We start from the raw sequence: 16,544 nt of genomic DNA, 5'->3' as shown, positions 1-16,544 counted from the left end.
GGGGCGGGACAGAGGCGGAGTCAGCCAGTGGAGGCACGGAAGAGGCGGGGCCCGTCGATGAGGGCGGGGCAGAGGCGGAGCCTGCCGGTGGGGTGGGGTGGGGCAGGGGCGGAGGCAAAGCCTGCCAGTGGGATGGGGGTAGCGGAGAACCAGAACCAGAACCAGAACCGCAGGTTGCGTGAGAAAGAGCTGGCTGAGTTGGGCAGAGGGAGCTCCCCGCTCGCCGAGGGCCGGGGGAGTTCATGTCAGAGACAACCCCGTGTGCCCACGCAGGGGACACAGGAGTCACTACCGGGAAGCCAGGGTCCAGAGGTGGGCAGCTGCAGGACACCTGTGGGTGGTGCCAGAGGCAAGAACGAGGAAGAGGTTAGGGTTCTGTAAAACCTTGTGAATCTCAGTGTGCACTTTGAGACCCCAGGGGATAGCACACGCCTTTCCTGTGCTGGCTGCGCGGACGTGGGTGTGACCTGGCTCCTCGATCACCTCTCGCCTGTGCCTGGACGTGGCCCCGGCGGAGCCCCGGAAATACAGCTCTGAGGCTGCACTGACCAAACAGATCTGGGGACCACCAGGTCGGGCCTTCTCCTGGGGGCAGCCCCACAGGAAGCCCAGATTCCAGGCTGGGGCTGTGCTCCCCCAGAGGGCACAGCTGGAAAAGCTCCCTGGTCACCACCAGGAATGGGCGCTGCAGGCGCAGGGTGGAAGGGACTGTCCCCGACCGGTGCAGCTTGTCGTCCCCCTGACCATGAACACCCTGCTCTTAGAGCAAATACACCCTTCGGGGACATCCCACACCTGGGGCAGAGAAGCAGCACGATTTCTATGAAAGCAGTGAGGTCAAGCCATCAGTGCCTTCGGAGTCAAAGCCCTGGTTTGCTCTGTCTTGAGGGGGCAGGGCCTAGGGGACCCAGGCCTCAGGCTGGGGCTGTACCACCTCCTTGGCCCGTCTGGTCAGAATGTGGTGGAGGTCGTCCAGCCCAACTCTCTCGCTCTGTGCATCTGGCCACGGGCCACACCAGCATCTTCTGGCCGTGTCTGAGCTGCAGGCCTGGGTGCAGCCACGGTTCCCGGGCCCCTTCCCTTGAGAGGAAGAGCCAGTCCTGCCCCGTCTCCACCCAGAGGCCGAGCAGAGCCATCCTTAGGGGTGGCTGGCCGTCCGTGCAGCCAGCACGAATGTTCTCGAGTGCCCCGCACGTGAACTGCTGGTGGGGATGTGGTGCGGGGTCAGAGAAGTCGGGGCTCCACACGCCAGCAGCTTCTAACCCAGACGCCTTTAATAGACCCCATTCCCGTCCGCGCGGGGCAGAGGCGGCCGCTCGGGCTGTGGGTGGCATGCAGGTTCCTGGCTACAGCTGTCCTTGGTGCACGACGTGCTGCGCTAATCAACTACCAGACCGCACACTTGGTCGTAAAAGGAGAGCATCTCAGCTAAAGGATCCTAAAATTCCCCTGGACTCGGCCTACTACAAGAGCGGAAGTTTGGTCCTTGGCAACGTACGAACGAGGCTGCCCTTTGCGAAGTTCCTGATGGGTCCCTGAAATCACAGCAGCTCTGGGGCAGGGGGCTCAGCTCACGGGCGCTCCCCCCCCCCCATACCGAGGCAGACAGGGAAGGGGGGCAGGCTGCACCTTCACCCCCAGGAGCAGAGGGGAGGCCTGGGGCTCCATGGGGCAGTGATTCGTAACGGGACGGGAGCCAACGCCCCAGCCTTGCGGCCGGGCCTGCTGTTCACGCATTTGCGGGGCCCCCGTGGTTCCCGTGGTCCTGGCGGGGCGGCAGCCCTGCCTTTGTGAAGCACCCAGCTGTCCTTCGGGGCCACCTGAGCTGACTCCGCCATCACATCCAGCCTCTTCAACCTGGCAGTGAAACCCCCCAAATTCAGCCCTTTCCTTGCACAGGTTCCTCGTACAGGACCTGGGACCCCAAAAGGGTAGTTACTTGGCGGGGGGGGGAGTGGGGAAGGTGAGGCCAAGCACCTTTCAGGTAAGTCTGACAAAGGGAGAGCTATGTGAGGTGAGCCGCCCCGTGGGTGGGACAGCACTGGCTCGCGGGGTCCCACACGGACACCTAGGACAGCGAGGTGATGTTGGAACGTCCGCCAGGGGGCGCCATGATCTTCTGAGCCGTGCGTCGCGCAATGTGGTCGTCCGCCTGAGACCCTGCAGAACAGGTGGGCATGGGGTCAGGGGCACGGACGCGCTGGCTGCACCCGTAACCGGGGCCAGGGCTGCGGAGCCCCCGCGCACCCACACCGCAGACAGCCTGGCGCACAGACAAGCAGACCATGCAGACGCGCCCACACCGAGGCCGCGGGTGTGCGGGAAGTGAGGTGGGGCGGCCAGGCCTGCTCGTCCCACCTGTGGGTCTGGGCCCCACGACAAGAGAAGCCTGCCCCTAGCTTTTATGATGACCCCAGGAGGCCAGCAGGGACTCTGCCGCCAGCGAGAGGGAGGACAGGCAGGGACATCAGGGGTGGGAAGAGGTAGGACCCGGGCCCAGTGCATCTGCAGGGACCTGTCACAGCACAGCCAGGACCCTGACCAGAGGCCCAAGGGGCAGCCTGCACCCTGGGCCCCCGGAGCCCTCCACGGTGTCCCTGCGTGTCCCCATGTGCTCACAGAGCCCTTCCTCGTGTGCCTGACATGCAACTCCCGGGCTGGAGGGGCCGGACCCCACACGGCCCCCGGCACAGGCATCGCGTGCCCATCCCGTCACTGAGCCCTCTCCACAGCGCGAATGATCCAAGTAGGGGTCACCGCGGCCACATTGGGGCAGACGCTGGAGCAGGGGGGCCTCCCCACTGGCCCCTGGAGGGTGGGGGTAGCATGTCCTGCCCCCCCGTCCCCACACTCCCCATCTGCGGACGGTTGTGGGTGGTCTGCGGCCTTGCTGAACTCACCCTGCCACAGGCTGGGTGCTGGTGCCCACCCCGGGGGCGCTTCCTGACCCTCGGGATGCCCCAGCGGAGCCCCCACCCCAGCTCCACTCACCAGACAGGCTGAACCCCGACTGGTGCAGGTTGCGCACCGGCAGGACCGAGATCTTCCCTGGGCAGGACGCGCGGGCCGGGGCACCGCCCCCCGGTTTGGCGGGCACCATCACCTCGTGGACAGGCCCGTCGTACAGGCCTCGGGGCACGCCGTGGATCTCCGCCAGCTGTGGGGCCAAGGGGGCTGGGCGTCAGGGGGACCGAGCCTGCTCCGCTGCACGGGCCCCCCTCTGCCAGGCTCTGGAACCCCAGGGCTCCCAGCCAAGGGAGGGGTTCCTCCCGCGACCACCAGCAACCTCGAACGCACCCCTCCCTCCCCGCTCCCCCCTACACAGTGTGCACGTCCCTCCCTGCTCACACCTGTGCACACGGCCCCTCTCTCCCTGAGGCTAGAGGACACACTCAGACAAGGGCAGCCCTGAGGACGTGGCCTCTTTAAGGAAGGGGAAGCCGGCCCCCGTGGCCACTGCCTCATCAGTAGGCTTCATTCGTGGCCCCAGCAGAGCCCCCACCCCAGCCCCGAGGAAGCCCTGGGTCCTGTCCTCCCTGAAAATGGCCCCAAAGCCAGAGGCATTTCCCCAGTAGCCACCATGATGGACAAACGGTCCGTGGACGAAGCAAAACCCTCCTGTGTGCCGTTTCCCGCTGGTGCCTCCCTGGGGTTCACGCTCAGACTCGTGACTGTTGCCAGTCCCAGGGGGTCACCACAGGGTGCAGGGCGGCAAGTGTGGGGCTTCGAGTCCGACGGCTTGGGTCTGAGTCCACACCCCGCCTCCAGCACCCAGGGTGAGGGACCGGGAGCCACCTCTCCCTGCCTGGGCTGCGTGTGGGGGCAGGGTCTGCAGGAGCCCAGCAGCGGACCCCCACCCCTCTGGGCGGGAGGCGGAGGGCGATGCCTCGACTTCTGGCCTGGGCTCTGCAGCTGGGCCGGCTGGGCCGCGTTCTCCAGGCCCCAGCTCAGGGAGCAGCTGTGTGGCCCTCACGCCCTGAGACAGCGGCATCTCCGGGAGTTAGAGCAGATTCCACTCTCCTTCCCCCCGGAGGAGACCATCACCCCGGCCCCCGGCCCACCCTGGAAGCCGGCCCTCCTTGCTCTGAGCTCAGACAACGTCCTTCTAGAAGGCTGGATAAAGCAAACCTGTGTGTACAGGAATTTTGTGTACACGTGCGTGTGTGTGCACGAGCTGGCTACGCGTGCCGCGGGGCCGGTCAGACGCCCGGTGCGTCCCTCAGACGCGGGGGGCAGCTCAGCCAAGGGTTGCAGGAAGGAAGGAACGATGTGGAAAGTACTCCCAAATCCCCGGTTCATAAAGCTGCTGTAAAGCCTACAGGCCCCTGCTTGTTTGTGAACGCGCGTCCATGCACGGGCGGCGGGGTGGGGGGCTCCCACGGTGCCCCCGCACGGTCTAGGACGCTCACTCAGAGAGGCGGCCACCACTGACTTTTGTTGTGCCACTTGGGTAATAAAAGTTTGCATGGAGGGGCGCCAGAGGGGGCTCAGCCTGTTAAGCGTCCGACTCTTGGTTTAGGCTCAGGTCATGATCTCGCGGTTCGTGGGCTCGAGCCCCGGGTCAGGCTCTGTGCTGACAGCTCGGAGCCTGGAGCCTGCTTCGGATTCTGTGCCTCCCTCTCTCTCTGCTCCTCCTCCCTCCCCCTCAAGATAAATAAAGATTTCAAAAAAACAAAAGTACATAAAGCCACTACTGAGAACCAACTCCCCAAGCAGGCGCTGGTCCCACTTATTTCCGCCGGGCCGGGCTGACCAGGAGGAGAAACCTCGTGGAGGTGGACAAGGTCGGAGAAGTCCAAGCCATCCCCCCCCGCCCCCCGCCCCGGCCGGCTCCGGCCTTACCCGGTTGCGTGCCTTTATCCTCTTGTAGACGAAGTCGGGAAACGTCTTCCGAGGGATGAAGCGGCCGGCCCCGGGGGTGACGAACATGTTCCCGTCCTCCATCACCACCCTGCCCTGACTCACGACCACCGTGGGGGCCCCTCGGCACTCGAGGCCTTCAAAAATGTTGTACTCCACGTTCTGGGGAGACAGGGTGGAGGGCCGGCCTCACCCCCCTGCGGGCTGACCGGCACCCTCGGAGCGCTAGGGCCCCTGTTCTAGGACCTGTGAGAACCGGTCACCCCCACTGGGCCGAACTCGGATGGAACTGGCCACAACGGGCCGTGCCAGTTTCTAAAACACATGTCTCAGGAGGAAGGGCCTGTGGATGAGCCTGTAACAGGGTTGAGTCTCCCACAAGGCGGGGCAGGTAGGTGGTGCAGGTTCCTGGGGCTCCCCCAGCCCTGACCCTGACGCTGACCCAGGGACTCAGGCTTCTCTTACCAGGTTGTGGCTCTTGGCAGAGATGATTTTTGTGGCCCTGGGGTTCCAAATAACCAGGTCGGCGTCAGAGCCCACAGCCACACGCCCCTTCCTCGGGTAAATGTTGAAGATTTTGGCCGCGTTCGTACTGGTCACAGCGACAAACTCATTCTCATCCATCTTCCCTGAGGCCTGGGAAACAAGAGGGCCAAGGTGAGATGGGGGGGGGGGGTGCTTGTCCGAACAGCCCTTGGGGGTCTGGTCTCGCGGCCTTTGTGTGGACGGCGGCCCCTGTCCCCAGACAGCAGGCGGCATCAGAACCGTGCTCCCAGGGCATCGGAGGGCCCCACTGTCGCAAACCCACGCGTCCCTGTTGGGCCCTGCACACCAGCACCGTGCTCACCCTGTGAGGCAATCAGCGGCCAGGTTTTGCTGATGTCTATCTCCCCTGGAGGACATGACCGTCCCCCGGGGTGGCCAGGCCTTGGGAAGAAGGGGGACGAGAGGGGGCTGGTGTCCGGGCCTCTGCGGGGGGAGGAGCTCAGGGCGGGAGTGCGGGGGTGCAGGCAGTCTGAGGAAACATCAGGCTTTTGGGGGAGACTGGGCATAATCCCATCACAAATAGCGACCCGGCTCTCCCAGATGCATTCTGCAGGTGACCTGATCGCCCCACAGCGGCGGGAGTCTCCTCCAGGGGTACCAGAACTGAACGTCTGGGGGGCCCTGGATGGCAGGGCTGGGGGCGTGATGCCCCAGGGACACGACACACCCCGACCTGTGTTCCAGGCGGTGTGTTTACCGGGTAAGTGGCTTTCTGTTCTGAGGGACCGGCGGGGGGGGGGGAATGGCCCAAGACCCCCAGTCCGCACGCACCACACACTTCTCCCAGACCACAGACATCCGCTCCTCGATGCCGTTGGTGCCCTCGGGGATGAGCGTGAAGTTGTCCTTGCCAACGGCCTTCTGGGCGGTGGTGAAGGTGCAGTGGGCACTGCCGGTCACCTGGAGGTCCCCGCTGAGAAAAGGGGGGGGTCAGGGGAGCCCACCGCGGCCTGATTTTCCTGAGCCGGCCAAGGCCAGCCGGCTTCGCCCCCCTGCCCGGCCAGCACAGCCCACGGGGGCCAGAGGCTGTCCCGGAGCAGCGCTGGGCACGGCCGGTGGCTCAGCACGGGGACGGGAGGGCCAGGACGGATCGGCGTGGGTTCTCTGCCCGGGGGGGTCCCGGCCCGCGGCTCGTGCAGAAGCCCAGGGCTGCTGGGGGCTGAGGTCGTGGCGGGGCGCCCGGAGGGGCTTCTTACCTGGACAGCAGGGAGGTGAGGCGGTCTGCGGTGGTGGGGTCCGGGTTGATGGGGGGGGACGTGACGAAGGCCGCGGCCTTTGCCCAGTTCTTGCTCCAGTAGTGCGAGCCGTCGGTGCCCAGGCTGGCGGTGATGGGCTCCCCAAACACGACCACCCCTGCAGGGAGGCCCGTGAGAGGCACCCCCACAGCCCGCGTGCCCCCCGGACCCGGGCAGGGTAGGGCCCTTCGCGCTGTGCTCTTGCTCCGCCCCTCGACTTCCAAACCCTGGACGGCTCGTCTCTGCCTTCCAGGACACCCGGACCTTCCCACGTGGGGGTCCCCTCCACACCCTCCCCTTCACACCACCTGCCAGAGGTCGGGCCTGCTGGGGAATCAGCTGGGCCGAGGGCAGGAAACATGGTCAACTCTGCCCGCCCCTGCCGGTCTGAGGCCTGTCCCCTAGGACCCCCGTTCTTCTGTGTCCCCACCGCCTCCTCCACTGGGGGCGTTCTATGGGCAGAGGCCACCCGGGCTCGCAGTGTGTGCACCCCAGCTCCTGGAGGCACGGAGGCACCCAGCACACAGTGATGTGGGGCTCCCAGCGTGGGGCAGGGGGGCGAGGTCCCATCAGGCGTAGGGTCAGCTGTCCCTCACACGCACACGCCACACACGCACACACGCACGCACAGCTGTCGCTTCTGTGCACACAGGACCGACGGGCCCCTTGTTTCATGGCCCCTGGTGAGCAGCTGCTACCTCGACGAGACAGGAGGCCGGGCCCCACCTGCACAGGGATGGGGCGCCTGTGTCTCCCGCAGGACTCCCCCCTGGAGCCCCCGCCCGAGGCCCCACCGCCGAGAGGCCAGGCAGGGTGGCCGCTGCTTCTCCATCAGGCCTGCCCTGCTCTGAGCCTCAGTTCAGCCAGCTGGGCCCCCAGTCCTGAGAACGCGACCCCCGATCCCTGAGAGATCTGCCCCCGCCCCCAAGCGTCTGGGGCCCAGGGCCCGGCACTCACCCCTGCGCTTGGCTTGGGCGACCATGTCGGCCGCACCCTTGCTCATCACTTTGGTGACGTACAGGGGGCAGTTGGCCTGCTTGGCAACGGTGATGGCACGGTACACGGCCTCGGCCTCCACCTGGGGACGGGAGCTCAGACTGAGCGGGCCCTGGGGCCTCCTGACCGGTGTGGGCATGGACGGCCACCATCACCCACAGATCCCGGGCCCAGAGGGGGCAGCGTGAGTGACTGAGGACCCCAGCCTGCAGTTCAGTGCCCAGGAGAGTCTAGGTTGACCCAGGTGGTCCCCAGAGCCTGACCTCACTGCCTTCTTGGCCTTGGGTTAAGGGCCACCAGTGGTGATGGGGGACATGAGCCAGAGGAGGACCAGCGAGTCACAGCCCTGGATGCCCACGGGGTCAGGTCCACTCCCGTGAAGTGGCTGTCTGGGATGCGGTCAGGGCTGGGACGGCGCTCAGCGGGCAAACTCCTACCTCCTCGGGGCGGCTGAGCACGTGGCCCTCGGGGCCGGTGATGCCAAGCTCCAGCAACCGCTTCTGCTCCTAAAAACACGGACAGGACATCACAGTCCGGCCCGGGTACAGCCGGAGTCTCACAGAGCCTCAGTCTGGGTGTGATGTAGGCAGCCCAGGAGACCCCACCCCCAACATGTGCCCTGCCCCCCTGACGCTCATGTGAGCTCTCCTCCCCTACACTGAGCTCCGGGCCTCCGGGCCCCCGAATCACCAACTACAGGGGACTCAGAACGGAGGAGTAGGGTGGGTCTGGAGAGGAGTGACCCCAGCTCCCTACATTACAGATGAGGTTGGGGCTTGGAGAGGGCACCCCGCCTGCCATACTGTGTTCGCCAGCAGGGGGCGTCCAGGAGTACACTGGGGGCTCCGCCGTCAGGGGTGGACAGAATGCGCCTTCCCCAGCACGCCCTTGAAGATCTGTGCCTCTCGCATGAAGGAAGCCGTGGATCCGGGAGTCACCGTGAAGAACCGGCGAGAAGCAGAATCCCGTGGACCCAGTAACACGACTCGCCACACTGGTGGGGTCTCCCTGGCATGCTCTGCCCACCTGCCTGCATACTGAGCCAGACCCACGGCGTTCTCCTAACTGAAGCCTGTCCTGGCCTTGGACCAGAGAGGCCACACACGGCACCTGGCGCTCTCGTGGCGGGGTGGGTGGATGAGGACCTGGGAACCCCACGTGCCCCTCCCCAGGTGTCACCACTTTGCTTTCAACTGGGGATGAGGCAGAGCCCAACCCACCAGGAAGCTTCTCTGTGTCTGGGATGCCAGGGAGGCATGCTGCCCCGTGAGGAGCCCCCGCACCTCCCAGCACCCACAGCATCTGTACCTGTGGGCGCCAACCCCACAGCCCAGGCACAGGGGCAGGTGGGGGGCCAGGACCTGTGCTCAGTGACCACAAGGAACAATTAATTCTCTGTGGGGCCTCGATCCACAGGGGCAGAGGACACCAGGAAAGCCTGTCTCAGTCCCCCCAGAAGCAACATTTTGGTTCTGGGAAACTTCTGATAAGTGTGATGATCAGGGGCGCCTGGGGGGCTCAGTCGGTTAAGCATCCGACTTCGGCTCAGGTCGTGATCTCACGGTCCGTGGGTTCCAGCCCCACGTCGGGCTCTGTGCTGACAGCTCGGAGCCTGGAGCCTGCTTTGGATTCTGTGTCTCCCTCTCTCTCTCGGCCCCTCCCCCCCTCCTCAAAAATGAATAAACATTAAAAAAATTGAAAAAAAAAAAGAAGTGTGATGATCACGGAGGAATCTCTATTATGGACAAAAGCCCCCAGGCCCCCCAACTCCCTGCCTGCTTGACCTCTGACCCAGGGCAGCCTGCCTGCCAGAATATGTCCACTGTTCCCTCCCGGGGGGTTTGTGCGACAAAGTGCCCACATGTGAGTGTCCAGAAGCCACCCCGGCCCCTCATCCGCCCCCGCCCATCCTGCGGGCAGCCCCGCGGGCACCTCTTCCACGATGTCCCCGTTCTCTGCATGCACTTGGGCCAGCGCACCCAGGTCCCGGATGATGCTGAAGATCTCGTACATCTGGGAAGAGAGCGCACAAGGCGTGTGGGGCTGTGTGCACCCTGCCAGCGGCCTGAAGCACCCGCTGTCCCCTCCTCTCAGCCCCTGCCCTCACCTGGCTGTCGGTGCACTGGTACCTGTCCTTGTATGCCATGAAGACCAGGAAGGAGTTCACGCCTGGAGGACAAGCAGGGGGGATCAGATCCCAGCCGCTGTCGGTCCGACGCCCGGGAGCCTCCCCTGCTCCCTGATCTCCTCTCCCACAGGCCTGCTTGTAACTAACTTGTGTCAAATCCCCAAGAAGCTCTGATGTGGGTTTTGCTTCAGGACTTTTGATTAAAAGAAATTAAGCCTTGTTCACAGACTGGCTTTTCAATGCAGACAGCACAGAGAACTGCAGGTTGCAAAGTATTCCCTTCCTAAAACGACGCTAGGAAAACTTGTAGCTCTTGTCTTTCGTCCAGGACAGGGACAAGGGGCCCAGGCTACAGCTGAGGACAGTGACAGGACCTGTCCCTCAGACACAGAGGCAGGTGACCTCCTGCTCTGGATCCTCTGCAAGTAGAACAGACCTTCCAATTTGTCCTTCTTCCCCCCAGCTCCCACCCCCCCCCCACCCTGGGGTCAAACAGATGCAGAGTCCAGCCTGGCCAGGGGCTGGGGGTAGGGGCCCTTTCCAGCCAATACCAGGGAAGCATGGACCCCCATGCCTACCCGCCCTCCAGCCACCCCAGCCGGCCTCTGGACATGCCCTTACCTTTGTCCTTGACCAGGGCCTCCAGCTCCTCCCTGATGCTCTCATGCCAGCGGGGGACATCCACGTGGAGGGAGTAGTCACAGCAGGCCCCACTGTCCGCGCGCTCCCGCCACTGCTCATAGGCTGCCAGCAGGCTCACACCCGTGTCGGGAAACACGTGGTCCACTGTGGGGGGGCAGTGCGGTCAGCCGAGCCCCCACTCTGGTCACCAGAAACCACCTTGGCCTCCAAGGGGGGCTGGTTTCATGTTCCCAAGAGATCAGGAAGTGCCTTTGAAAAAGCCGTGGAGAGGCCACGGGTCGCTTCCATGAGGCTGGTGCTGCTATGAACCTGCTCATTGGTTCTGTCCAAAGAGGCACCTTCTGCCTCATATCCCTTGGCCTTCTCTGAGCAGAGAGAAAGCCCAGACTCAAGCCACCCACGCCCTGATGGACACGCTCACCCCAAGGAGCACCGGTGGCAGTCCAGAGCCTTAACCTCCAACACAGGTGTCTACGTGAGTGAGTGCACCTGGAGGGCCGAGAAGCAGGTGGTGGTGCTGTCCGTGGTGCTGAACCTGGCCAGCCAGCCCGGAACAGCAGCACGGGGCTGGCTCCCCTTACTTGCACCTCACTGACTACACACAACACCACCCCACCCCTGGGGAAACCAGGAGAGCACTTGGCCACTACACCATCACTTCCCCCACCCAACCTCAGGTCCAAGGTCCAAACACTGCTCACGGTCTCCCCTGGGTGCCGGGAAAGGGCTCAGAGTAGGGGTGGCCAACGAGAAGGCACACCCACCCAAGGGTTACTGGCAAACACTGTGCCTTCCCCCAGCAGACTGTGGGTCCCCCCATGTGGGTCTCCCATGCTCCCCACAGGTCAGATCTCACGCCCAGGACCCTGGGGGAGAGGGTGCTACCCTGCCCTGTGGTCCCTGCATGGCTCCAGCCTGGGGAAGACGGTTAGCCAGAGGCTAGCTTCAAGCCACAGCATCTCTCTGTCCTCACAGTGACACCTCACGGCTTGTCTGATGCCTGGGCACTGGCACAGGCAGGTAACAATCACGAAGTGTCCTGGCTGGCCGGGGCCACCAGTGATGAGCATGAGCAGTGATCTAAAATGGCCAGTCTCCTCAAACTAAAAAACAAGACCATTGTTGGCTTGTTGGTGTTTGCTTCATGGTTGAGTAAACCAAACGAAGCCGTGGTTTGGGCAATAGCTAAACATAACTTGTGAAGCAGCCCAGAGTCCTCAGGGCAGCCTTCCTGGTGGCAGCACTGACAGCATGCACCGTGTGCCAGGCACAACAGAGCAACTTGGGCACTGACTCCCTTAGTCCCCACAGCCGTCTAAGGAGGCTCTTCCCCTCCCGCCCGCCTCACAGGTTAGCAAAAGGTGGCTTCTAGAAGTTAGGTGAGTTACTGAAGTCAAACAGCTGGAACGTGAAGCCAGGGTTCAACCAGGCATGTTAGACCAGGTCTTAACCACAGCAGGGTGCCTGCACTCGGCACCGCCCAGCTGGTGGCATTCAAGGCCATGAGAGGAGGGCTGGGGTCTCGTCCTGGCTCTGAGCTGAGCACAGTCAGGTTCACCTCGGGCAGGTGAATCCACCTTGCAAGCTGTTAGGTAGGCGGGGCTTGTCTGCCGAGCTCCCAGGGTTTACGAGCTGCAGGTGGCACAGAGCCAGCACTGAAGAAAGGGCAACTCTGGTGGCTGTTGATCAGATAACAGTAAGTATTCCTGTCGTGTTTTTTCTGAAAACGTAGCCTCCTTCTCGACATGGGCAGGAACTTTGTGCAAACCGAGTTTCAGAGGCTCAGGAGCAAACGTGTCTGCTTCAGGCATGACCCCTCCCCTCGTGCAAGGCATTTTGGTTTGGAAAACCTAGTCCTTGGCCGGCTGCCAGCTTCCCAGGAAATAAGAAATTCCTGGGCACACATCCATTTGCTCCCATGGAAATCCCAGGAGCACGCTGGAGCTGGCCAAGGCAAGATGACTCACAACGTGAACGGGGAGAACAAAAGCATACGCGAGGCTTTCTTAGACTGAAAGGTAATAAAGGGAAATAGACCAAAAAATCACTCTATTGTAAGGCTCTTCCTGCAACACAGAAGCCTGGCCGGCGGAGCCTGGGACGGATGCTTTGCATGCGGGAGACACTCACGTATCATGGTGGTCCCTCCCGCTAGGGCGGCCTTGGTCCCCTGGCAGAAGTCATCAGCTGGCGTCATGCCCAGGACGGGCATCTGCAGCCTCGTGTGGACGTCCACTCCGCCTGGCAAGACCATCAGGCCATGGGCGTCGATGGTTTTGATGCCTCCAGGGACAATGAGGTTTTCTCCAATTTGTCTGAAAGCAACAAAGATTACTTAACTGGTCTGGCCTCCGGAGACCGTCAGAGAGCATGACATACCAGCTTGAGACAGTCAACACAGAAGACCCACCCTGGGCACTGCCCTGCGGTGCCCACCTGGGTTCCACGTGTTGCTCTAGGGACTAGAGCTGCTGACAGGAGCAGAGATACTGACAGGTGTGGTCAGTAAGTATTTACTAAGCACCTACCTCGAGCCCTGAATCACCCTACAGCTGTGATAACACACATAAATGTGTGAGCCACTGTCCTGCTTCCCAAGACCATGCCACTAACTGACAAGATTCTGTTGTCACTAAAGGCCTGGGCTGGGGCTCTTTCCAGGGAACGGGATTTTGGAAAAGAAAAAAAAACAAAACAAAACATTTAGGTGGAGTTCACCCAAAGGTAAACTTGTGGACAATGTGCAATCAACATGCACACGTGCGATCTGTGAAGATATTTGAGGCAGAAACTTACTTTATCAAACCGTCTTCCACATACAAATCAGCGTAAAAGGACTGGTCATCATTCACGATCTTCCCGCCTTTGATCAAAAGGCGGTCGCTCTATTGGAAGCAAACAAAAGACAGGTTTTCTCCAAACTGAGCTATTCAACATCCTCCCCAAAACTTCTTCCTCTGGAATTAGGATTGGAACACTCGGATGCAATGTGTACACACAGAAGTGAGCGAGGAAGCCAGCACTGTCTCCCACCCCCACGAATGGGGCAGAGGGGTCTGGAGGCCACTGTGGCTCACGGGCGGTGTTCAGTGATGGAAATGGGGGTGTTGCCTGGTGCTCTCTTAGGCTGTCTGGGGGTGCTGAGGGGCCGAGGAGGGATAGAGTCCTGAGAGGCTGGGACTCGGGAGGCAGGAGCTGCTGATGGAGAGGCCATGGGGGTGAAGGGCCAGGAAGACGTCAGGGTGACCACAGGCCGTGGTGCTGCCTGGAGGTACCCCACATGGGTGGACAAAGTGCCAGGAGGCGAGGCCAGCTGGTGGGTCACCTGCACAGTGTGGAGCTGTGGCACCGGGTGGGGACCGGCCCAGTGCTCAGCAGCCATAAACCCACTTCTAGGAACCCCGCCAAGTGGTGGGGAAGGTGCAAAGTGGGGCAGAAAGTAGGGTGTCATGCACGGAACTTGGCACGGACTCGGGAGACTGATGGGGAGAAACGTGGAAAAGGAGCAGAGACACAGAAGGCTGTGGACGAGCACCCCGCTCGGCAGCCCTTTCCTCCTGTTCCCCTGTTTGAGCCTCAACACCCCTCGGACCTGGCCCGGCAGGAACGACCAGTGTGCCTCACAGGGAGGCGTGGCTCTCCACGCACCAACAGCCGAGGCCACAGGAGCCAGGCTGTGCAGTGCAGTTAGCAGGAACCCCAAGAGCCCGCTGAGGTGCACATGACCCATCACGGGTGGGCCTTCCTCACTACGTGATCCTCCTCTCGTCCTCATTTCCATTTGGACTGACTTCTCAGGATTGTATTGATTCGTAAAACCACCCCCCACTGTCTACAAAACAGCTGACGAGCCAGGCCACGGGCCAAGTGCAGCCCCCAGTGGACCGACCATCCTCAAGTAAGCCCAAGGAAACCCTGACCAGGAAGACGAAGGCTTTGGCAGAAGAGAGCTGTGGTCTGCGTGCCCCCCCCCCCCCCCCGACCCAGGTAGGAATACCTTACTTGTGGTCTGTGTGCCCGCCCCCCCACCCCAGGCAGGAGGACACCTGCCGTCCGTGTGCCCCGCCCTGCCCCGCCCAGGTAGGAAGACCTTACTTGTGGTCTTTTACATCCCTCCCCTTTCCAGGCACCTGAACTCACACTTCGGGAACCTTCCTGGGTTTGGAACCAAGAGGGAAATGCAGCTGGGATGAGGTGCTCACCAGGATGAGGCTGGAAGTTCCCGGTTTAGCCATCTTGTGTCTGACTCCCCCCCCCCAAAACCCCAACCCCGTACAAGCCACTGGCAGACTTCCCGAATCGGGCTGGACCCCGAGCCAGTCACGAGGCAAGACCCCCTCCAGTCCGGGAAGGACAGGGGCTCCTTCCTCCCGGATTATCTCTCAGGACAGGAATCCACAAGCCCACCGCCCTCCTGCCGAGGTCAACTCCAGAATCGGGTCTCAGCCTCGCGGGCGCCCCCTGCCACGGTCCAGCTGGCGCCGGGGCGCCTCCCTCCCCCTCCCTCCGCCGGCTCCCGGCCGGCCGCCTGGAGGGGGCGGCTTTGTTTGCTGGCAGCGCGGGGTGAACCGTCTGACCTCCCGCACCCTCGCTTGTGGTTGTTGGGGGGTCTCCCCTCCCGAGGGCCGGGGCTGCCGGGGTGCCCGCTCAGCGGCTACGAGGGGGCGCTCGCCTCCCCTGGGGTCTCCGAATCCCGGCTCCGTGGAGGGGTTCGGGCCTCCAGGGGCTCCAGGCTGAGCCGCGGGGGCTGAGGCGCTTTGTCTCGGACAAAGAGCTCCCCGCGCGGCGGAGGCGCGGTCCGGAGCCAGGCCAGCCGCGCCGCGCGGGGAACGCACCCGAGGCCCGGCCGGCGGTGCCAACAAAAGGCCGCGCGTCCCGGGAGGACGCCGAGACCGGATCTCCCCGCCTCGGCGCGCGGCCGCCGCGGGGAAGAAGGCCCCTCCCCGCTTTGGGCAGCAGGCCTCTCCCGGCCCCGCGCCCTCCCTGGCGCACAGGAGGGCCCGGGACCTGTGCCTCCGGCGCGGCGCTCGCTGGAAGGACCAGCGCCGGGAGGGGGGCACCGGCGCGGGCTAGACGCGGAGCGCAGCAAGCTGGGCGCGGAGCCGGGACGGTCCGGCCCCGGCGGTGGGCAGGGGGCGTGGGGTGAAGGGGGGGCCGGAGCGGGGCTCACCGTGATCCGAGGGATGTTCTTCTTGCCCTGGAAGGACATCCTGCTCCTCCCGCCCGCGCGGCCCCCACGCCCGGCCGGCGCGGCCTAGCTCAAGCGGAGCGGCCCTGGGGGTCCCGGGCGGGGGCGCGCAGAGCCCGGGCCTGTACGCGGGGGCGCCGGGCTTCCGAGTGCGAGCACGCCGGGCCGCGCGGCTCCGGTGCCGAGCCCCGCCCCCGGGCCCGCCCCGCCCCCGGCCCGCAGCTGCTCCTTTGCATTCAAGCCCCGCCCCAGCCGTGCTCAGTACCCACCCGCTAGCCGCCCCGGCGGAGGCCACAGTACCCCAGCCGTGCTCAGTAACCCCTCCGCCCCGGGCCCCGGCGAAGGCCACAGGCGGGACCCCTGCGCCCCCGGCGCCGCGCGGACCCACGGACGCATGCTGCCTGGGGAGGGGGAGAGGGCTGCGACAAGTCCTGGCCGCCGCGTGTGCGGAGTTTGGCCCCCGGAAAGAGGGTGAAGTCCGGCTAAGTCCTGCAGGCCCCGCCCTCGCCCCTGCCCTGCCAGGGCCCGCCGCCTGCTCCCTGGTGACCCGACGCACCCAAGGCCACTGGGATTGATCCTAATCTCAAGTCCAGGCCCGGACGCTGCGGGAGCCGGACTCCCTCCCGGAAGGCGCCTCTGGCCAAAGCCTGGCTCCTTCGCATCCTATGGTCCAGGCCCGCATCGGGACGCAGGGCGGTGTACTGGCTCCGGGACCCCGCGGTGGACACACCTCCCGCAAGGCTGCTCCACGGGCCGGCCGCATGAAGCTTGGGGACAGGAGGAAGGGGACAAGGGCACAAGTTAAGGAGACACAGAGATAGGAAGGCAGAGCGAGACTGAGACATGCAGAGAAAGAGAGCTACCCAGAGCCCCTGACAGACGGGAGAAGCAGAACCAAGGCAGAAGAGGCCCGACGCGCGCGGGTTCAGGACAGCGAGTTTCCCGGGGA

General features: G+C 63.9%; 1 protein-coding gene across 1 annotated transcript; it reads right to left on the bottom strand.

Moving 5' to 3' along the window:
- Nucleotides 1-1,252: 1,252 nt before the first annotated feature.
- On the bottom strand, nucleotides 1,253-15,797 carry DPYSL4 (dihydropyrimidinase like 4). Its single transcript, XM_045439300.1, has 14 exons — nucleotides 15,578-15,797; nucleotides 13,204-13,292; nucleotides 12,538-12,722; nucleotides 10,387-10,551; nucleotides 9,745-9,806; nucleotides 9,570-9,650; nucleotides 8,075-8,143; nucleotides 7,599-7,719; nucleotides 6,603-6,759; nucleotides 6,178-6,319; nucleotides 5,326-5,496; nucleotides 4,843-5,022; nucleotides 2,992-3,157; nucleotides 1,253-2,160 (listed from the first exon to the last, which is right to left on the bottom strand). The coding sequence occupies exons 1-14, from the start codon at nucleotides 15,614-15,616 to the stop codon at nucleotides 2,069-2,071; spliced, it is 1,719 nt and encodes a 572-aa protein (XP_045295256.1). The 5' UTR covers nucleotides 15,617-15,797; the 3' UTR covers nucleotides 1,253-2,068.
- Nucleotides 15,798-16,544: the final 747 nt, after the last annotated feature.

This window comes from Leopardus geoffroyi, chromosome D2 (genome assembly GCF_018350155.1).
Source record: "Leopardus geoffroyi isolate Oge1 chromosome D2, O.geoffroyi_Oge1_pat1.0, whole genome shotgun sequence".
Classification (NCBI taxonomy): domain Eukaryota; kingdom Metazoa; phylum Chordata; class Mammalia; order Carnivora; family Felidae; genus Leopardus; species Leopardus geoffroyi.
Note: the sequence above shows the minus strand (reverse complement) of the source record. Positions and strands in the feature narration are given on the sequence as shown.

Coding starts and splice junctions, on each gene's coding strand:
- DPYSL4 (XM_045439300.1), bottom strand. CDS start 15,616: ATGTCCTTCCAGGGCAAGAAGAACATCCCTCGGATCACG. Junction 3,158..4,842: donor GGATAAAGGCACGCAACCGG/GTAAGGCCGGAG, acceptor TTGGCCCCACAG/CTGGCGGAGATCCACGGCGT. Junction 2,161..2,991: donor GTCGGGGTTCAGCCTGTCTG/GTGAGTGGAGCT, acceptor CCTGTTCTGCAG/GGTCTCAGGCGGACGACCAC.